The sequence below is a fragment of the Pan paniscus genome, chromosome 19 (genome assembly GCF_029289425.2).
Source record: "Pan paniscus chromosome 19, NHGRI_mPanPan1-v2.0_pri, whole genome shotgun sequence".
Lineage (NCBI taxonomy): Eukaryota > Metazoa > Chordata > Mammalia > Primates > Hominidae > Pan > Pan paniscus.
In genome coordinates, this window is record NC_073268.2 from 75,776,032 (window position 1) to 75,799,496 (window position 23,465).

The 23,465-nt window shown below is 40.7% G+C and overlaps 1 protein-coding gene across 2 annotated transcripts in view; it reads left to right on the forward strand.

Moving 5' to 3' along the window:
• Window positions 1–3,267: 3,267 nt before the first annotated feature.
• Window positions 3,268–23,465, forward strand: part of CLTC (clathrin heavy chain) — a 77,893-nt gene continuing 57,695 nt past the window's right edge. For both annotated transcript variants that reach the window (XM_008970551.5, XM_003817354.6), the window contains exon 1: window positions 3,268–6,369. In XM_008970551.5, coding sequence (XP_008968799.1) covers window positions 6,328–6,369 — 42 coding nt within the window. In that variant the 5' untranslated portion in view covers window positions 3,268–6,327. The remainder of the gene's footprint in view (window positions 6,370–23,465) is intronic.

The window sequence follows — 23,465 nt, forward strand, 5'->3', positions numbered from 1 at the left end:
GTAGCTTGGGCCAGGATTTTCCTTTTATCATGTGCCATTGTGTACGTGTCTGCTACTTCATTTAGTTCCTTTTTTAAAAATGGAATTTTTATCACTTCTGTGCAAAGGTTAAATTTTTTTAATAAATTAATAATGGAATGTTTAAGCCTTCCTCAGTAATGAGTATAATCTTATCTCTCCATCTGATCTGATGGGTCAACTATATAGTAACTAAAATAGACTGTAACAGCTGTCTTCATCATTAGTTTTTATTTTCACCATGCATGTAGAATGCTTTATATTGTAGTCCCTTATTATCTGAGGTTTCCTTTTCTGATGTTTCAGTTACCTGTGTTCAACTGTGTCCAAAAATAGGTAACTACAATGATATTTTGAGAGACCACATTCACATATAACTTTTATTATAGTACATTGTTATAATTGTCCTATTTTCATTGTTAATATCTTACTGTGCCTAATTTATAAGTTAAACTTTATCATAGGTATATATGTATAGAAAAACATAGTGTATACTGTATGGGGTTCAGTATTAGCTGTGGTTTCAGGCATCCTCTATAGAGGTCTTGGAATATATCCCTTGTGGATAATGGAGGACTACATATTTGACTGGTTGGTGGAGTTAACCTAAGGGGAGACCTTTTCATGACTCTTGGTGCCAACAAGGTTGACTCGGAAAAGAAAAACAATTTATATCAATAAATCTAAGGTAGGCTTATATGAATGCTGCATACTTTTCATCACTGCAGTGTTGTGGAATGAAAAGTAATTGTATGGATTTTATACTATACAACATTAAACTCATAGTTATTTGGAATATGAGCAACCAGGAAAAGAAAATAACCAGGTATTTCATTTGATTTACATAGTAATCTACTTTTAGTAGTCATGACAGGATGAGGTATGGCATTTTAAAAAAAGTAATTCCTAGTATTGCCTAGGTTTGGTACTACTCAGATTAGGTTACATTTGCAGGAGTACTATACAACAACTGTTCACTTTGATGAATCTGAGGCCTTTAAGGTTCAGAACTGCTTTCCCTATATCAATTTTTTTTTTCAAAAAAGGCTTTACAAAATAATTTAACATTGAGTATTTAATTTTACATTGTAGGTACTGGAAAATATTTGTTGAAGAAGTTAGATTATAATTCCTTAAAACTTTAATTATTGAGTTAACCAAAACTTTACCAAATCTCAGTCCTTAGCTATTCTGTTGCGAAGAAGTGAGAGTTTACTACCATTAACAAGGCTGCAGATGTACACTGCTACTGGCAGAACTATCCCTAGAGTGGCAAAACTCTACATTTCCCAAGGGAACATATCTGTGGGTCATGTTTTGCTTTGGAGACAGTAGTAACTCTAGGAGGTGAACACAGAACGTTCTACATATTTAGAAATAGAAAAAACAAATAGCCCTTAACAATTAATCCCACACTCTCACCCTCATTACCTCTTCATTCTATAGATGCTCTCAAGCTTCTTGTGACTTTTGTTGCAAGATGTTGTGACATGGCATCTGACTCCCTATTGATCAGCAGGGTTAAAATCCTCCTGGGTTTTCCTGTCCACAATGTTCTGTGAATTGCTATATTTAAACTAGCTTTTTTTTAAAAGACGGAATCTTGCTCTGTTCCCAGGCTGGAGTGCAGTGGCACACTGTAGAGTGGCAAATGAAGACATATTTATCTGATCCTCTGATATGAAATCCCCTATTAATAAACACCTTTCTTAAAAGTGCTATATAAAAGTATACTTATAATAGGAATGTTTCCTTTAATTTGTCTAGAATTGAAAGGGAAATAGGCAGGGGGGTTCAAAAAACAAAAGTGAAATTGAAGGCATCCAGAAACTTATTTTATTTTTGAGACCGAGTCTCGCTCTGTCACCCAGGCTGGAGTGCAATGGTGTGATCTCGGCTCACTGCAACCTCCACCTCCCAGGTTCAAGCGATTCTCCTGCCTCAGCCTCCCAAGTAGCTGGGATGACAGGCACCTGCCACGGTGCCTGGCTAATTTTTGTATATTTAGTAGAGGTGGGATTTCACCATGTTGGCCAGGCTGGTCTCAAACTCCTGACCTCAGGTAATCCGCCCGCCTCGGCCTCCCAAAGTGCTGGGATTACAGGCTGAGCCACCACGTCCTGCCTAAACCAACTTTTGTGAAATGGCTTTTTAAGGTAATGTCATGAACCACTTCATTCCTCTGCCAGGGTCTTATTTAACCCTTCAAAAACATGGGTGGGCCCTATATAATGTGACTTCATTCTACATTGGATCCCCACGAAGCTAGTCTTGGCTTTTCACTTGGAACATGCCCAATGCTGATACAAAGTAAAGATTCACTATAGATCTTATTGCTATCCATGGTACGTTATAAAACTTGTCTAAATATTTAAAGGTTTAAAACAAGCCTGCGCAGTGGATGTCAAGAGTAAGGTACGTTTCATAGTAAAATTAAAATGCCATTAAAATTTTGTTCTTGTGGGGCTGGGTGTGGTGGCTCATACCTGTAATCCCAGCACTTGAGGAGGCTGAGGCAGGCAGATCACCTGAGGTCAGGAGTTCAAGACCAGCCTACCCAACATGGTGAAACCCCTGTCTCTACTAAAAATACAAAAATAAGCCAGGCATGGTGGCTGGTGCCTGTAATCCCAGCTCCTCGGGAGGCTGAGGCAGGAGAATTGCCTGAACCCAGGAGGCGGAGGTTGCGGTGGGCCGAGATCACACCATTGCAGTCTGGCCTGGGCGACAAGAGCAAGACTCCGTCTCAAAAAAAAAAAAAATTGTTCTTGCTTTGTAAATGCTGCTTTCTTTTCTTCATTTTGGAGCGGGGAGCCTTGCCGATAGTCAGTGACTTGTACATTTGTTTACTGGCATTTGATAGGCTGCTCCTTATCTTGCATGAAAAAATAAAGACCTAGCCAGTCTAATCCTGCTGGGATTCATATCAGTGGCCCCAGGGGGTTGAGATGCTTCAAAGCTACTGTTTAAATGGCAAAACCAAGTATCTTACTTGGATAATACTAAAGTATGTCCTTTATGGCTTTATTGGAATCTGAATTGTAAACATTTGGTACAGTGGATTAAAGTTCTGATTGAAAATTAATTTCTGACTATGTGAGATATGCCTTTTCTTTGTGACTTTTGCAGTGCAGTGAATTCAGGCTGTTTTTAAAAGGTCAAGTTTTTAAAAGGCAGGGGCATTAGTGCTAGGGCTGCTTGAAGATGAACAGCTATGGAGAAATCCTACAGTGAAAGGGGTTGGTTTTTTTTTGTTTTTTGTTTGTGTTTTGAGGTGTCATTCTATTGAGTGTTTATATATATATGTATATGTATATATCTCCATCCTAATTGTTGGCATAACATTAAAATTAGTGACACAACACAGGTTTCTTGTATAGGTTTTGAGAAACTAGCAGTCCTCAAAATAACAGACCAAGCAATGTAGTTTTTGCTAATGGCACTTGCTGTGACTCATGATAGGGACCTACTGTTGATGAGCATTCCAACTAAAATAGCTTTCACTTCACCATTGATTAACATGGCTACCTTGCTAAAACATTTTCTGAAACCAAAAGCTAGAGTGATCATTCATAGCATTGTCTTATTAAAAGACTATGTCATACTGTATCGTAGAAAAAGCCATTCTGGGTAGTAGGATTTGCTTCCTGGTCTATTAGGTTATCTGTTCTCCCTTCTAACTTGAGGTAATGTCTGAAAACAGTGCCATTCAGGTATTGCTTAGGTAACTAAACCAGTGAAACCAGTGAAACTGCCTTTATACTGTTACCAAGAACAGCAGACTCCCATTAAAAAACAAAACAAAACAAAACAAAAACTCTTATTACCCTACTCAAATTATTCATCTTTAAAAAGGCATAGGGTTTTTTTTTTAATGTTTATCATCTTGACTTTTTTTTTCTCTTGAAAATTTTTGGATTAATTTGAAGATCATTTCAAAATGACCCAGGGTATCACGATCTATTTTTCCTCTTCCTAAATTATTTCTCAAAACAGTGTAACTTCTATGTGTGATGACGTAGCAGTCACTAACAACCTCAGCGCACTTTTTGGTTAGATATTCCACTCCAAATAGCTAAAATCAACTGCTTTTGGGATTCTAAATGTACTTAAAGTTACAGGGTCTGTATGAAAATGCCAGACACTAATTAAATTTTGGTGGCCCATTCATGAGATGGCTCTTTTATCTCCGGATTCTGAGATTGAAAAGGTGACTTGATCAAGCTATTGAATTACTGTAATAAAACAATTACTCCCTTAGAATTTTAATTTAGAATTTGTCTACTTCCAAAAAGGGTTTAAAGCAGTTATTACTAGACTGGCATTAGGTTATTTCAAATGTTGCGGAACAGAGGATCTTCGTGTATTTAGCTTAACAATACAAAAAGAAATTTTGCAAGCATAAATATTCACTCTTACAACATGGTGGCAAGGCTTTTCTTTGCAGAACAATCTTTGCCCTCTTACCTGCCAGACTCTTCTCTCATGCTCAGTGTTTGAGACAGTTAAGTAAAAGGGAAAAACACTAAAAGCAACTAAAATGATTGGCAAACTTCTCACTGTAACCTAAACTGCTTAGCATACAAAATTATCGTCTACCCAATAGGGTTTTATGTCCTTTAAATGAAAAGGACACTAAAAATAATTATTGAGGACTTGAGCTTTTCTCTTTCGGCGGGGCGGGGGGTGGGGGGGGAGAATCACCTCTCTTACAAAGATAAAAGGCACAGAACTAACGTCTTTCATCCTTTATTGTATTGGTGCGATTATGAAATATTATTATGGCTTATACTTTAGCAAGAAAGTACCAGGAAGGTTATTATTAATCGACAATGAATGCCGTTGATACCTTCATGCTCTTTGAAGACAGGATGCTCCGGCTTTGATGCGCTACATTTCTACATTGCTAACCTACAGGAACCTATGTTGAGGTGGTCCCACCGAAATACACGGCTAATAGTTCATCTCTTTCCTCCAGGAACCTTCAGGTTTTTTGGTTTTTTTTTTTTTTGAGACGGAGTCTCGCTCTGTCGCCCAGGTTGGAGTGCAGTGGCGCGATGGAACCTTCAGGTTTTACTAAGCATCCTTACCCTAATTATCTAAATCTTTGAGACGTAAATTATTTGATGTGGCTAAAAATCCTCCTGCTAGAATTTAGGTCCAATCCTTTAATGTTCGGATACTCAAATTCTTTAACGAAACTGATCACTGAGCTAGGCCGACACAAGTCCGCCAAAATGTCCGCAGAAACGTTAAGAAAGGCTGTCATAAGGCCAGCTTGAGAGACATCATAAAAGGCCTTCGCTGTCCTTTGAGTTAATTATCTAACACCCGAAGAGAGTGCCAGTTCTAGTTAGAATCCGCGCGTCAGGTTCTCCAACAGTCAGAAGGGCTTGTGTGAGGGCAGGGAAGATTTTAAACCCCGTTTCAGGCCCCCTCCCTAGGCTGTAGGAAACCACCCACTCTGAAGCCCGGCGGGGGAGGAGTGCTGCAGCCAGCTGCCGAGGGAGCGCTCTGCGGCGAGGCCGTTTCCCTGAGTCACGGAGAGGGCGGGAGGCTGCGCCCGTCTGCCCCCGCCACGTCCTCCTGTAAGGGGCTCAGTCGAAACAGGCAGCGGTCGCAGGGAAAGGAAGCGGCACCCGTCATGCCTCAAGGTGGCCCAAAAGCCTCTTCACTCCCAGGAGACGCCGCATTTCCTTAAAACGAACTCTCCATTCTGGCAGCAATCAGCCGACCCTTCCCCATCAGTATCACGTGCACCTGGAAGTACGTGGGTGGGACCTAAAGCGCCCACGGAAGTGACGTCGGTCGCCCCGAGTCGCATGATGTGGCAAAATGAAAAAAAAAAAGGGGGGGGAGAAAAAGAAGACTGGCGAAAGTGATGAGTCTAAAAAAGTAGTCCCTCCGGTTCCTCTGTTTCCCCCTATGTGGCGTCAGGAAGCGAGGCACCGGGCGCACTGCGCCCCGAATTCCTGCGCCCGCCGCGCGCGCCGCTCCGTGGAGGGGTACATAAGGCGGAGGGGGTGAGGCGACTGGGCGGAGTTCTGTCGCCGGGATCCTTCCGCTGGGCTCAGCCGTTTCCGGAGTCTGCGCTGCGCCCGGTTCCGCCATTGCGGCTCTCCTGGCCCCTGGAGCCTCCGCCCCCGACCCGAGCTCTTTCGTCTGCCTGCCAGTTTCCTGCGTCCCCGGAGAGGATCCTGCTGAGCCCAGCCTCCCCCCTCCCCTTCTCCTCCTCTCCCTTGGAGAGCCCGGGCAGCCACTGCCCCGCAGCCCCAGTGACAGGAGGAGACCATAACCCCCGACAGCGCCATGGCCCAGATTCTGCCAATTCGTTTTCAGGAGCATCTCCAGGTGCGGCCGGGCCCGGGCTGGTGAGGGCTGTGGAGAAGGTGGTAGGAAGGATGGAAGACGCTGGAGTCTGGGCCCGAGCAGTATCGGAGCTGGAGGGGCGGGGGGGTTGTCGGTGATTGGGGTAGGTGGAGGAGGGGGCACTATCTTGGAAAGCTTAAAATATTAAATGATGTGGGGCTTGGATGGAAAGGACAGGAGTTGGGGTGCAAAGAGATGCAAGGACCAGGCCTGGATCCAAAGGCCTCTCGATCTTGCTTCCTGGATGGCCAGAACTGCGCGTACAAACTCTCTCCCCATTTTATTCATTTCATTCATTTGGGTAGGGGAGTGGGAGGGGGATTCTCCCTTGTTTCTACCAGAGCAAGGATTCTTATCCCCTGGGCCAGTGCGGGGCTGTCACCTTCCATTGCTCTCCTCTTTCCCTCATCGTGTCTGCACCCAGGAGTTGTGGGGCGGGTGGGTTGGGGAGGAGCAACCTTTTTTTTCCCTCCCTCTGCGGCTCTCAACTGAGAAAGGCACCTTCTCCGGTGGTGGGGGTTGGGGGTGGTGGTGAGGCGGTGGCTTTTCTCTTGCCTTCCCTGAGGCAGTAGGGACAGAAGGTCACTGAAAGAACGGAACGAGGGTAGAATGGGAGAACGCATTTCTTAGAGCGATGTCAGTCTCAGAGTGTGTGGGGTCAAACTCCCTAAGGAAACTCGCCTCCCCTTCCCCCTTTTTTTATTTCTCTGGGGATGTTGTGGCTCTTAACCCCTCTTTGGTTCTGGAAGGTAGGAAAGAGTGATACAGAGGTTATCTTTTAGTCTTCTCGAGTAGTAGCAGGTAGTTTTGAATATCTTCTTCAGGATCGCATGGAATTGAACAGAGCCCTGGGGACAGAGCACAGCTGCTCTGAGACCTGCAGGGCTATTTGGTCTGTGACTGGCTTCCCTTTAGTAAGTTCTAGAGTTCTTCCCCGTGGTTCCTTATCCTGGAGGCAACATATTGTTATCTGGCAACATGCCAGTGGCGGGCCTAGGCAGGTGACCATTGGAAGGCTTCACTGAATTAAACCTCTTCAGAGCTTTTGATTTTCCTGTGTCACCAATCCTGATTTTTACTGTAGCTTAAATAATTTATTCCTATTAATTTGCTTTCTTCCCAAATATCCCCTTAAAGAAACCTGCCTCAGCTCAGTCGTCTGAAGGGCTAATTCCATAATGACGGAGAATGCAGTGGTTTGACATGACACTAATATCAGTGATCTATTAGACACTTTACCATTGAAGACCATTTTTACATTCCCCCATTGGCATAGCATACATAAAGGATTCTTGTTAATAAAAGGTTTTAACATTCAGGCTATAAGTAACATAATTTCATATTTCTTTGCAAGTATTACCATGTTTGCACTAGCAAGGACTTATTTTCCTTTAAGGCTTGAAATGTAAAGAATAATAAATCTTTACCCATAAAATGAGTTAAATAATGCACTTTCCTCAGTCATCTATAATTTTCAAATAACTCATCTGAAGTAATGGAATATACCTTGGCAATAAAAACACTTTTACAGAGGGTTAAAAATGTTAAATAACAAAATGGACATTTTTTTTTTGATCAATCCAAGTTTAATTGCTGTGGTTGCTTTTGTTAAAGTCGGGTGGCAAATGAATGTGGAGAGCTGAGGGTTGCTGTTCTTAAGTGTGAGGGGAAAACGCGGGCTTATTTTCGTATTAAACTGCATCTGAAATATCTTTCTGCAGACAAATGTTTATAAACCACACAGAGAATCAAGTACAGCTGCTCTTTATTTTCCACGGCAGATGTGTAGCTCACTACTAAATCTTGTGGTGGTTGGAGTAATAGCTTTTCATTTCTTTTAAAGAGGAGACAAGAATTGTTAAATGATCCCAAAGATTCGAACCCAACCTTGTCACTTATTAAAGACAAATTTAATACATGTCTGTTTTGTAACTGGATCAAAGTTTCTGCAGATGCTTGAATGAAGCCATTTTCTTCTCAAATAATTTGAAGATTTTGAATATAAAGCGATTTGCAAATTGAAAAATTCAGTCCTCTGTGTTTTGGATTGCTATGTCATGCCTAAACTTAAGCTTGCTTAGCTAATATGACTGTGCTCCAGTTGATTAATTGTGGAGCCCAAATAACTACAGCCTCTTTCATGATAATATATCTCCTAACTTCATATCATTATCTCCTTCCTTTTTAAAAATTAATAAGCTTTTTGTTTTTTTGAAGAGACAGGGTTTTTGCGGGAGGTCAGTGGCGCCATCACAGCTCACTGCAGCCTTGACCTACTGGGCTCAAGCCATCCTCCCACCTCAGCATCCTGAGTAGCTGGGACTACAGCCATGAGCCACCACACCTGGCTAATTTTTGTATTTTTTGTACAGATGGAGTTTCATGTTGCCCAGGCTAGTCTCGAATGCCTGGGCTCAAGCAATCCTTTGCTTTGGACTCCCAAAGTGCTGGGATAATAGGTGTGAACCACCGAGCCCAACTAATAAGGATTATTTTAATTGGCATCTTTGGTCTTTGACCTCTGAGCTTCTACCAGTTTGCTAAGTAGCAGAAAACTTTCTGAAACACGTAGGATAAAAACTGGAAACAAGAAATGAGGAACTTAAGTGTGAGTGTAGAGTTAGCTTGTGAAACTGTAAATGAACTTATTTTTATACCCTTTAACTACATTGTCCAACTGAAGGATCTCTTGTCATCAAAGCTTGGACCTACAGCAAATGAATGTGAATATATGAAGATTTCTTTTTTCCTAGACTGTTTAGACTGATAGCAGTTAATAAATGAGTGCCTATTTGAGCAAGATACTGTTGGAATTGCAGATTCTATAAAAATCCTAGGCTACATATATAAAATATTGCCTGTGATTCTTAATTTTTTGGTGATTCTCAATTTTCTGGCACATTAAGTATCTTTAGGCCACTTGACACATTCCATTGTATTCCTAGATTCTTTGGGTCTTCAATTAAAAATCTCCCTACCCTGTTCTTTCCCCTTTGATCCATAGATGCAGGCATGGAATGTGTCGTTGAGTCAAATGTTAGGGGTTCTTGCTATAGTTAGTTTGGATTGTGAATAGAAAGCAATGCTAAGTACTGGGATTTACTACATGCTTAGTTGTACTCTCTGGAAGAGGTAGACTTCCTGGAATTATGCGGCAGTCTCCTGGGAATAGCTTCTAAGTTTAAAATGTATCATATTCTTCAGAATTTTCTTGATGGTCAGTTTACCCAGCTTAAAGTGTGTGGTTAATTTTAGTGAAAGTGCTTTCACTCTGATTAGGAAATAAGACACAGAATGGTGTGTATGTAGAACACAATCATTTTCATTTGAGTATTTAGGAAAATTCACATTTCAGGAACCATGGTAGTTGCTCTTGAACAATTGTTTCTGACCATAATTGGAATTTGTACCTTGCTTTTAAAAGATTCCATTTATATCGAATCCTCAGCTTCTTTGCAAAATTGTTTTTTCCATACACATGTTTATATGTTATTCAAATTATATTTAACAAGGTGTTTTCCCTGTCATTGTTACTGTTGTGGCTTTTTCTCTTTGAGTTATTGTCCAATAGAACTTTCTTCAATGATGGAACTGTCTACTAGCTACATAGGGATATTGAGCACTTGAAATGTGGCTGATGTGACTGAAAAACTAAATTTTTGCTTTAATTTCTTTTTAATTTAAATGTAAATAGCCACATGTGACAATTGACTCCTACATTGGACTGCACAATTATAGGCCATGCTGATGTGTTTTGTAAGTTTGAAGATTTATCTCACCACTCATGTTTATGTATTTAGAATATTTCGTTAGCTAAAATTAAAACACTCATTGTTCAAAAGTTTTAACTGAATACTGTCTGTCTTGGAAAGTGGTGGTGATGAACAATGACTAGCAGCAGACTTCTTGAGACCTTATTATGTGCTGTAAATTTGGCTAGGTACTTTCAGATCTTCACTCAATTCCCCCAGACACCTTTCTAAAAAGTGAGACTCATAAAGTAGTGGGAATGCTGTCCGAATGGGATGTGTACCTGAGTCTTCTGACACAAAATATTTCAAAGAAATTGGATAATTGACCTTAAAAAAAGAAGTTATACAGTATCCTAGAGTGCTTTTTGTCTGTTGGACTTAGGCCCAGAGAGGTGAGTTCTCTCTACTTGTTTATAGATTAACAATGTGGTATAGTAGACAGAACAGGGAGGGCTTTAGGGGTTGTTGAAACAAATGCTGTCCAATAGAAAAATAATATGAGCCACACACTTTTTTATTTATTTTATTTTTTATTTTTTTTGAGACAGAGTCTCACTCTGTCCTCTGTCACCTAGACTAGAGTGCAGTGGTGCGATCTCGGCTCACAGCAACCTCCACCTGCCAGGTTCAAGTGATTCTCCTGCCTCAGCCTCCCGAGTAGCTGGGATTTTAGGTGTCTGCCACCATGCCTGGCTAATTTTTCCATTTTTAGTAGAGATGGGGTTTTACCATGTTGGCCAGGCTGGTCTTCAACTCCTGACTTCAAATGATCTGCCCACCTCGACCTCCCAAAGTGCTGGGATTATAGGCATGAGCTGCTGCTCCTGGCCTCATATAAATAATTTTTAAAGTTTTCTAGCAGCCATATTAAAAGTGAAAAAACATAAAATTAATTAATTCTGGGTTTTTTTGGTAGAGACAGAGTCTTGCTATATTGCTCAGGCTGGTCTCAAATTATTGGGCTCAAGTGATCTGCTCGCCTTGGCCTCCCAAAGTGCTGGGATTACAGGCATGAGTCACCATGCCATGCCCAGATAAAATTAAATTTAATATATTTTATTTAACTTGGGATATGCAAAGTATTATTTCAATATGTAATCAGTATAAAATTTACTAATGAGATACCTTACATTCTTTTTCATACTAAATTTTCTAAATCTAGTGTGTGTGGTTTTTTTTTCTTTTTTTTTGAGACAAAGTCTCACTCTGTCGCCAGGCTGGAGTGCAATGGTGGATCTCGGCTCATTGCAACCTCCGCCTTCCAGGTTCAAGTGATTCTTCTGCCTCTGCCTCCCGAGTCGCTGGGACTACAGGCGCGTGCCACCACGCCCAGCTATTTTTTTTTTATTTTTTTATTTTTTATTTTTGGTATTTTTAGTAGAGATGGGGTTTCACCATGTTGGTCAGGATGGTCTCAATCTCTTGACCTCGTGAAATGCCTGCCTCGGCCTCCCAAAGTGTTAGGATTACAGGTGTGAGCCACCGTGCCCGGCTATGTATATTTTGTACTTAGAGCATATATCAATTCAGACCCTATTTTCTTTGGAAATCCTGGTCCGTATTTAGAGTTCATAAAATTTACAGTTAGAAAGGCAGATTTGGGGCTGGGGGTAGTGGCTCATGCCTGTAAACTCAGCACTTTGTGAGCCAAGGTAGGAGCATTGTTTGAGCCCAGGAATTCAAGACCAGCCTGGGTAACAGAGTTAAGACCTCGTCTCTATATTAAACAAACAAAAATGAAGAAAAAGGAAAGCAGATATGCAATACTTCAGTGATCCCAAACATACTTAAGTTTTCCAGTAATTGAATCACTTACTGGTTATTATTTAATTTTAATTACTTTAAAATTACGGTAACCACATTTCAAGTGCTCATTATGGTATGTAGGTTGTGACTTGTGGTTACCATATTGGACAACACAGGTTAAGTCTAACCTCTTGCTTCTTTTTCTCTGGGAAATGGGCATACTTATCTCACAAAGTTATTATGAGGATCTGAGATCATGTATGTGAAAGTACTTTACGTAGCATTTTAGGAGCATTAATTATTGGCTAAATAATTTTTGTCCAGTACATTTTATTCAGATATCTCAACCAATGACACAATATTCATTTGCAGATCCAGTGTTTTATGGTGTATAAGTATTTGGGGTTAACACATTTACCTAAGATTTGAGTACTTACTGCAGATGAGGAACTGTGTTAGACTCTAGGGACAAGGTGGTAAACAAGATGGACTACACCTTGCATTCATGCTTCCACTGATGAGTTGGCAAAGGCTGTACACTTGTTATTCCAACCATTGATGTTGTCTACTTGATTGTGGATCTTTTATGTGTTCGAACATTTGATATTGTGCACAGTTTAATACAAATATTGATATGATACAAAGTTGATTACACTCTGAAACTGCCCCCCAAAAAGAAACTTTTAAATAAATCTTTTATTATGTTCCACGAGTCTCATTGTGTGCCACTGGTACATTTTAAATTAGGGTTCCTTGAACAGACATATTTGAAAAAAAAAACTTAATGAATCATATCGGATAAAATACCCATATGGAATGCCGGTCAGGCGATTGTTAGAGTTATTGTATGTGTTGTATGTGTCCTTTTTTAGGGTGGTAGTGTTGAAGTGAATCTTCTCACTTAGATGAGCAGTAGGTTCATGGCTGATATTTTAGTCCTGTATATTAGAATGAGGCTGTTTCTCTAAGTTCATGCACTATATGCCATGCCAAAACTACTTCATGAAATAAACCTGTCTTCTGAGCCACAGCAAAGTTTACAGCTCTGGGTGTCTTGTCTTTGCTTCTTGGTTAAGTGCTTATGGCTAATGCTCTTAACTCAAAAGATGGCTGAAAGCTTGGACCTAAATGTGTTATGCAAAACCCATCTGTCAGACTTTTGTGAGTCTCTTCTTTTGTATTATCTCCTTAAATTAAGACATAATTTAAGATATTTTTGTCCTACTTTTTTTGGGGGGTGGGGACAGGGTCTCACTCTGTTGCCCAGGCTGGAGTGCAGTGGCATGATCAAGGCTCACTGCAGCCTTGACCTCCCCGGGCTTAGGTAATCCTCCCACCTCCGCTCCCTAAATAGCTGGGACTACAGGCGTGCGCCACCAAACCCGGCTAATTTTTGTATTTTTTTGTAGAGTCGGGGTTTTGCCATGTTTCCCAGGATGGTCTCAAAATCCCGGGCTCAAGCAGTCCACCTGCCACAGCCTCCCAAAGTGCTGGAATTACAAGTGTGAGACACCAAGCCTTGTCCTATTTTTGAGGCAGTAACTATTCAAATCTTAATTGTCCTGTAATCTAATCCATAAAATCAAAATACATGGGCCATTATAGTTGTTTGAGCACCTATTACGTGCCAAGAACTGTATTAAATATTTAATGTTTATTATCTCATTTAATTAGCAAGAGAACCCTTGGGCTTAGGTCAGATTAGCCTTATTGTAGAGATTGGGCAACTGAAGTTCATAGTAGGTAACTTTTAGAGTCACACAGCTAGTGAGCAGTCAGACTTTTAATATTTATTCTTTCATTTGGCTCATTGCCTCATTTGGTAAATGGTCTGTATCATTTGAATTGCAAAATGTACCACAATTGTTTATATCTATGCTGTGATGTTCTTTGATTCTAGTAGTACTGTTGTTTGTTTATCGGGAAATATTTTTTATATTATGAGAAAAGTAGGAGACAGCAAACTAACATCTGACTTTATGCCTTGAATGATTATTTAGCTGTTATCTTTTTTAAGGACTTTATCCTGTTTCCTATTGGAAAATTGTGCAGGATGATTGGGATCCGGTTAACTTGTAAGCAGGATTGTCTGCATCCCTCTCATAAGACTGAACTTGTCACACTTTTCTGTAGACTTTTTCTTACTGAAAAGAATGAGTGTGTTCCAGTCTGAAGCCACTTGTGAAAGGAGGAAACTTCTGCTTTCTATTTTACTGTAAATTCATGTTTTTGTGTTTATGCCAAGAAATAGAAGCTTGAACTCAACGAAGGCAGTTATGCATGAAAGGGATAGGAAATGAAGGTGACAATGGAATATATTTGCTCATTTTGAGTAGCATCATGGTAGAAAGGAAAATGGTTACAGACTTGTAGGGTTGTGCTTGGGAGGCAGACTGCCAGTACTGTTAATACTTCTTGTTCCTAATCCTTAGGTAAATAAGGATTTTCTTCAAGTTCTGAAGTAAGACGGTTTTAAAGATTATTGCTGAAAGAATAGGAACCAGATCCATTAAAGCCATATTTTGTCACATTAAAAAACTCTGCAGTGTGCTATTCTGGAAAATGTCTCAGATGTTTAATCTGGGCTTATCTATTGATTATGTCAGGTTTTCAACTTGTCTCTACTTCCTCATTTATTAAAACAATATTTCCTGGCAATTTTAAAGTTAGACTACAGTATGTTTTTGTATTTGTAGTATAATATTTAGCCCCTTAACCCCTTACAGGCACTCGAATATTAGTTCTTCCCCTCCACTCTGGAAGAGTTTCCCTTTGTCCACTTGAGTTGAATATATGTGCCGTACTAAAGGAGAAAAACTACCATCTACCCAGTTATTGAAGCCAAGATCTTGAAGTTACACCAGACTCTCTAATTTCTCATTTTCTGCATCCATCGATTTCTGGAGTTCCTCAGTGATGCACACTGGGGGTCTCAGGGATGACAGTTTTTCATGACCCTAGGTTGAAACTGGGAGTCATAGAAGACGAAAAAACCAGAATTGGATTGGGAGTTGACTCTGTTGCCCAGGCTGGAGTACAGTGGTGCAATCTTGGTTGACTGCAACTTCCGCCTCCCAGGTTCAAGCAATTCTCCTGCCTCAGCCTCCTGAGTAGCTGGGACTACAGGGGCCCGCCACCATGCCTGGCGAATTTTTTTTGTATTTTTAGTAGAGATGGGGTTTCACCATGTTGGCCAGGCTGGTCTCAAACTCCTGACCTCAAATAATCTACCCTCCTCAGCTTCCCAAAGTGCTGGGATTACAGGCGTGAGCCATCGTGCCTGGCCAACTTGCATTTATTTCTGATTAGCTGCTCATCTGAGAAGGGTGGCTTAAAAAAAACCACCAAAGTGGACAGACTGAAGCTAAAGACTGTCAATATATATGCTCTGCTTGGCAAACAGCTGACTTTGGATAGATCTCATTATTTAAAGATGAATAATAAGGGGGAAAAACGTGTAGAGAGAACATGGTTTACAAAAACCCATCTCTTTTCTCCAGTCTCTGCAATATTCTATATTTGGTCATATTGAACTATGAAAATCTAAGGCAGGTTTCTTTATTTTACCACAGATATCCTCAGGAAAGAGTCTCCTTATTAAAAGCCTTACTGAATCTCCATAGTATTGTGTCCTCTCACAGTTGCTTCTGTTCTGAGCACCAGAATGCTGTTTGGCAAAGGCTGCTGTAGGCTTGAAATCAACTGGATTAGTGAGAGACAAATTTTACACATCTAAAATTCTCCTGTGTATGGCCTCACAGTTGGAACTGTTGGATGTTATAAGCAGATGATTTAAATATCCCGTGAAAAGCAGTCCATTCGGGCATGTTTCTAGAGATCATAATTTTTTTTTTTTTTTTTTTTTTTTTTTTTTTTTTTTTTTTTGAGATGGAGTCTTGCTCTGTCACCCAGGCTGGAGTACAGTGGCATGATCTCGGCTCACTGCAACTTCTGCCTCCCGGGTTCAAGCGATTCTTCTGCCTAAGCCTCCCAAGTAGCTGGGATTACAGGTGCCCGCCACCATGCCTGGCTGATTTTTGTAATTTTAGTAGAGATGGGGTTTGACCATGTTGTCCAGGCTGGTGTCGAACTCCTGACCTTGTGATCCGCCTGCTTCAGCCTCCCAAAGTGCTGGGATTACAGGCATGAGCCACCACACCCAGCCTAGAGATCATAATTTACATAGAAAGATAAGAGAAAAACAACTCTCCTGATAACACAAATAGATTTGATGTTACAAAACTGCACCAGTATGATTGCTCTGTAATGGATTTTTGAAAAGCATTGTGAAATGGAGATGACTTTCCAGTGCTGATGTCAAAAATGCTTATGCAGAGTTTAAATATAATTTTGTGTGTTTTGTTTTGTTTTTTGAGACAGGGTCTTGCTCTGTCTCAAGTGGAGTACAGTGGCGAGATCATGGCTTACCACAGCCTCGACTTCCCAGGCTCCAGCCATCCTCTCACCTCAGCCTCCCAAGTAGCTAGGACTACAGGCGTGTGCCACCACACCCAGCCAATTTTTGTATTTTTTTGTAGAAATGGGCTTTGGCCATGTTGCCCAGGCTGGCCTCGAACTCCTGAGCCCAAGCAATCTGCCTGCCTCTGCCTCCCAAAGTGCTGGGATTACAGGCGGGAGCCACTGTGCCTGGCCTAATTTTATAATTTTAAATGTCTGTAAAGTAAGCGAAATGACTAGTTGAATTGTACATTAAATATATCTAATCCCTAAGAGTTTATAATGGAAAGGGATCAAAACTTTTTCAATTGCGATAAAACTCACATAACAAAATTAACCATTTTAAAGTGAACAATTTAATGGTATTTAGTGCATTCACAGTGTCGTGCAGCCAACACCTGTATCTAGTTCCAAGACATTTTCATCTCCCCAAAAGGAGACCCCATACACGTGAAGCAGTCCCTCTCCCATCCCCCTCCTCCCATCCGCTAGCAACTGCTAATTTGCTTTTTGTCTCTATGGATTTACCTGTTCTGGATATTTCACATAAATGGAATTATACAATAAAGGACCGTTTGTTTCTAACTTCTTTCACTAAGCATCCATGTTATAGCATATATCAGACTTCATTCCTTTATGACTGAATAATACTTTACTGAATGGATATATCAGTGTTTTATTTGTCCTTTCATCAGTTGGTGGACATTTGGGTTCTTTCTACCTTTTGGCTATTGTGACTAGTGGTGTTGCAAACATTCATGTACAAGTTTTTGTTTGAATGCCTGTTGTCAGTTCTTCTAGATATATACTTAGAAGTGGAATTGCTGGGTCATATGGTAATTTCTCTGTTTCAACTTTTTGAGAGACCACGAAACCGTTTTCCACAGTGGTGGCACCATTTGACATGCCCACTAGAAATATATGAGAGTTCCATTTTCTTCACATCTTCTGACAGCTTTTTGGGGTGTTGGGATGATTCGTCTAATTGGGAAAATAAGTACCTTATTTGGGCCTATATGGTATTTTTAATTCTGTGTGTCTGCTCCCAAACTCTGTAGCCCTGCCTTCCCTTATATTGTGTATCCTGTTTCAGATTGTTTCCATTTCTTCTGAGACACTGCATATACCCCTACATGTATCTGTGCTAGGCATACATCCCTGTAACTTCATGGCATTTTTGTAATTGCTGTGTACCTGTTACGTATACTGAGTGGGAGTGTCTCATTTGCTGTAGAACTCTCTGCATTAGTGTAGTGTCTGGCACACAGTAGCTGCTCAGGCATTTTTTAAGTATATGATTATTGGGAAAACTACAGAGCTAGGGAGAGATCTGAAGAAATACTACAAATTTTTTTCTGCAAAGAAAACTTTAGAAAATTGTTGACATCATCTGTGGCATGCAGCAAAAGTTGATGTAAAAGGAACAGAAAGACCTATGGAGATAATGGGATGTAATAACAGAAAACATACAGAAACAATTGGTTCTGAAATCAGTTAAGAGCAGAACTGGAATTCATACTCTGTGGAATGAATCAGCAATGTGGAAGGAGTAATAAGATTTTTTAAAAAGATTTTGAATTTAGGCTGGATGCAGTGGCTCATGCCTATAACCCCATCACTTTGGGAGGCCAGAGTAGGTGGATTGCTTCAACCCAGGCATTCGAGACTAGCCTGGACAGCATGGCAAAACCCTATCTCTACAAAAAATAAAAAATTAGCCAGGTGTGGTGGCATGCGCCTGTAGTCCCATCTACTTGGGAGGCTGAGGTGGATGGATCACCTGAACCTGGGAAGTGGAGGTTGCAGTAGGCTGAAGTCATGCCACTGCACTCAAACCTGGCGGACAGAGTGAGACCCTATCTCAAAAAAAAAAAAAAAAAAAAGATTTTAGTTTAGAAGTAAATCCCAGAATTAAGTAAAAGTGGTGTGTGTGTGTGTGTGTGTGTGACAGAATAGGTTACAAATTTAAGAATTTTAGAAACCGGGCTGGGTGTGGTGGCTCACGCCTGTAATCCCAGCACTTTGGGAGGGTGAGGCGGGCGGATCACGAGGTCAGGAGATCGAGACCATCCTGGCTAACACGGTGAAACCCCGTCTCTACTAAAAATACAAAAAATTAGCCGGGCGCGGTGGCGGGTGCCTGTAGTCCCAGCTACTCGGGAGGCTGAGGCAGCAGAATGGCGTGAACCCAGCAGGCGGAGCTTGCAGTGAGCCAAGATAGCTCCACTGCACTCCAGCCTGGGCGAAAGAGCGAGAATCCATCTCAAAAAAAAAAAAAAAAAGATTTTTAGAAACCAAAATAATTGGAATGGAAGCTCTTTTCAATGAAAGAAAACTTTTGTAATTTGAAAGAACCAAAATTAAAAGGGCTTAGTGTTTGGAACAGGCCTGAGGAAGTTGTAATACCATGAATTTAAAAAAACAAAACAAACTCGGGAGGCCAAGGCACAAGAATTGCTTGAACCCAGGAGCTGGAGGTTGCAGTGAGCCAAGATTGTGCCACTGCATGCCAGCCTGTGCGACAGAGCGAGACTCTGTCTCAAAAACAAACAAAAAAATCCCTAAAACTATAAGCATCTAGGGCACATCCTCTTCCTGACCAAAAAAATCAGAGTAATACTAGTTTTTTAACCCTGAATTTTAGATAGTGAAGCAGTGTCTATAGTTTTTGAGATGGAAAGTGTCTTCACTTGTTTTTAGGAGACATGAATCACAATTTGAACCCCCAAAGAGCCTCTGAGAGCCTAAAACCTGTTTTTTCTCCTATAGGTTGTTTCCTCACTAGTAATGACAAAGTTATAATCTTAGCACAAAATAAGCAAAGGGGACAGTTTCACACAAAAATTGTACTTAAAATATTGAGTTTGTGTTAAGTTGCTAAATAATGGATGCTCAATATGTATTAATTGAAAGCAAATCATAGTGGTTGTCATTTTAATCATTTTAATGTCATTTTAATCATTTTAATGTCATTTTGAACTCCCTGAATTTGTTAATATTAAATCATTTTGAGATAATCTGTAACTCCTCATGCTGATGGTTTGTTAATTCATTCACTCATTTGAAAACAGTATTTGTGGCATTTAAGCTCACAGGAAAACACTCCAGGCTGGGTGCAGTGGCTCACTCCTGTAATCCCAATACTTTGGGAGGCCAAGGTGGGTGGATCACTTGAGATCAGGAGTTTGAGACCACCAGCCTGGCCAACATGGTGAAACCCCGTCTCTACTGAAAGAATACAAAAATTAGCTGGGCGTGGTGGTGCATGCCTGTAGTCCCAGCTACTCAGGAGGTTGAGGCAGGAGAATGGCTTGAACCCGGGAGGCAGAGGTTGTGGTGAGCTGAGATCGTGCCATTGCACTCCAGCCTGGGCGACAGAGCGAGACTCCATCTCAAAAAAAGAAAAAAAAATACTCTAGTGACTCAATTGTAAAATAAAATGGTTCTAGTCTTATAACTTGTAGCACCTGGTAGACTGAGTATGCTTTAAATGATTGATCTAACTAGAATAATGTGGGATAGAGCATAATGTCTAATTTCCTGGCAGGTCCCTCAGTATAGGGTAGAAAGATACATGAATATGTACAATAGTGATGGGGTTGACAGAATGTAACACTAGGCTCCCACTTAAATGTACATTTTGTGAAGTCGCTGGGAAGTTGTGTCGTAGAATGAAGTTTATCAAGGATCTTTGTAACTTGAATATTAAGGAGACTGTCCAGATGTTTTATTCATATCAGGAAACCAAGCCTTTAATGTCTCCCTGGTTACATTCATTTATAACATCCTTTATGCTAAGTCAGCAATAAGTATTATATATATTTTTTGAGATGGGGTCTTGCTCTGTCACCCAGGCTGAAGTGCAGGGGTGCAGTCACAGCTTGCTGCAGCCTCTGCCTCCGGGACTCAAACAATCTTCCCACCTCAGCCTGCCAACTAGCTAGAACTACAGGTGCACACCACCACGCCTGGCCAGTTTTTTTATTTTTTGTAGGGACAGGGTCTCGCCATGTTGCCCAGGCTGGTCTTGAACACCTGGGCTCGAGAGGTCCTCCCACCTTGGCCTGCAAAAGTGCTGGGATTACAGGCATGAGCCACTACGCCTGGCCTTGAACCCTCAAAGTAAGCCCATTCGGTAGGTTTGGATATATTCTGCACAACTTCTCACCCCTGCCATTGAATGTAGCTGTGGTTGTTTTGTGCTGCTGAATTGCATTTATACGGGGGGCATAATCTTGGTAAGTCATATCCATCTCCAAGATTTGGGGCATAAAAACTCCTGTATTTCCCTGCAGCTTGGTTAACATTGGCCTAATTGATCTGATATCATCTAATTATTGGCTTATTTTTTAAGAATGCATTAAATATAAAGTTTTTGAAAATTTCCAATCAGCAGTTGATTACAAGTAGGAAAAATTCTTTGAGTCTCCTGGTAGTTTACCAAAGCTAATAATAGTCTGACAACCTCTCTCCAACTGTGGTTGCTTCCTGAATATATTGCTTAAATTTGGAGTTTGTGACCAGAATCAAAAATTCTAAGAGACAATGATTCTCTCAAAGGCTAACATGGAGTAGAAAAAAACTATATGTTTAAATGTGGGGACAGCAAGGGTTAAAGGCATTTTTATTTGTTGCTTGAAATCTGTGGAGCCTACAGAAAACAGTGGTTGGTATCCTGTTGATGGAAGAACTAAAGGAATGCTGCATTCTCAGCATTTCTTATTTCCTGTAGAATACAGCAACTGCAGTTTTTATTTGACATTCTGCTAGTTTCCAGGAAGGGCTCAATGAAGTGACTGCTGTCAGCATCTTTTTTCACCGAGACTGATACTAGAGAAGGTAGAGGATGTTTAGGAGCTTTTAAAGGAAATTATGTTTAGTGAAATACTTGGGTTAGGAAGTTAACCAAATCTTTAAGTACTGACTTAAAAATGCTTGTATTGAGAGATGAATGGTATCAGAATATCATACAAGTATCAGCAGGTCTCTCAGATTGTTGACCTATTAACTCTATAGTGGTAACACTTCTAAAGTCCTTGGTAAGATACAAGATTCATTTGCAGAAAATAGCTCCATCTGAAAAACAGTAGCTCATACATACTTCCTTTACATTTTCCCTATTCAGATGAAACAAGGAGGATCTGGAAAATGTGAAGCCAAGCAATAATTGTGAAACATAAGTACTTAGTAATGCTGTCATAAACCAGTTTTCATGTAGTTTGATTTTCAGCTGATAAAGCTGGTAAATGAGTTATATTACAAGTCTATGATTCATTAGGAAGCAAACTCCTTAGGTATACTTACAGAGAAGCCAATTTCCAATGAGTTTATTCTTAACTAATCAGATGTGAGAACTGCTGGTTGAAATTAGTAGGCTCAAAGCAAACCTATTACTCCTTTAATTATGTGGTGTCTGTAGGCACAAACAGATAGATTGTGAATGATTGCTGAGAGTGTGCCTTGGTGCTAATGGAGAGTTGTCTTTAGATAGTTTAAGAATTGGGCCTTGAAAAAATTATGGTTTTATTTGGTTGTATGTCTTAAGCTAGCATTTTCTGCCCTTCTTAAGGTATATAGTATTGAATTAAATATATTAATAGGACCATGGCCTCTTTGGTCCTCTTAACAATATTTTCATAGTTTGATCACTAATATATTCTGTTAAGATGCTCATACAACACCATTAAGTTTCCTGATTCCTTGATGTATCAGGGTTTCCCCATTCTGTCTTTAGGAGCATGTGAACAAAGCGAATTGGCCCAGGTAAGGTTTGAGTATATAACAGTAGCATGATGCTAAAACCAGTCTGTTTAAGAACAATCTATATCGGCCAGGCGTGGTGGCTCATGCCTGTAATCCCAGCACTTTGGGAGGCCAAGGCAGGCAGATACCTGAGGTCGGGAGTTCGAGACCAGCCTGAGCTACTCCGGAGGCTGAGGCAGGAGAATGGCTTGAACCCAGGAGGTGGAGGTTGCTGTGAGCCGAGATCGTGCCATTGCACTCCAGCCTGGGCAACAAGAGCGAAACTACGTCTCAAAAAAAAAAAAAAAACAGTCTATATCATAATACCAGAGTCCCAGAACTAGAAGTTCATCAAATAATGGAGTGCTCTGTGCTCCCACACTAAGTGCTTGATGTGTGTTAAATCACCTTAACCTTTCATGGAGCACCTAGGCATGCTTCTTTTCTCCCTCTCAAGTAAGGATGGATACTTTTTTTCCCTTTCCATTTTCCATATTTACAATCAAATGGAGTATATTTTTAAAACCAAGACAGGAAAAACAAAGTTTAAACCATTAAAAACTGATGAGCATTCAACGTAGATTTCTGAGTCTCATTGCTGATGTGTTTTTTATTTTTATTTTTTATTTTTTTGGAGACAGAGTCTTGCTCTGTCGCCCAGGCTGGAGTGCGGTGGCGCGATCTCAGCTCACTGCAACCTCTGCTTCCCTTGTTGCCCTGGCTGGTCTCGAACCGAACTCCTGGCCTCAAGCTATCCTCCCATCTCAACCTCCAAAGCACTGGGATTACAGGTGTGAACCACCATACCCAGTCTTGTATTTGCTTGTATTTGTTTCTTTTGCTTAAACATTTTAAATAAAGTCAGGCTATCATATTTTACCTGTAAATACTTCAGCTTGCATCTTTAGAAAATAAGGACATTTTCTTTCTTTTTCTTTTTGAGATGGAGTTTCACTCTTGTTGCCCAGGCTGGAGTGCAATGGCACGATCTCGGCTCACTGCAGCCTCTGCCTCCCAGGTTCAAGCGATTCTCCTGCCTCAGTCTCCCGAGTAGCTGGGATTACAGGTGCCCACCACCATGCCCGGCTAATTCTTTTTTTTTTTTTTTTTTTTGTATTTTTAGTAGAGACGGGTTTTGCCATGTTGGCCAGGCTGGTCTTGAACTCTTGACCTCAGGTAATCCACCCACCTTAGCCTCCCAAAGTGCTGGAATTACAGGAATGAGCCACCATACCTGGCCAGGACATTTTCTTATAATATTATTTATAGCTCCCTGATATTTAAGAACAATATCAGAAAACCAGTCCATATTCATATTTTCCTCATTGTCCCTAAATGTTGTTTGGTTTAAATCAGAATCCAAGAAAGCTCATACTGCTT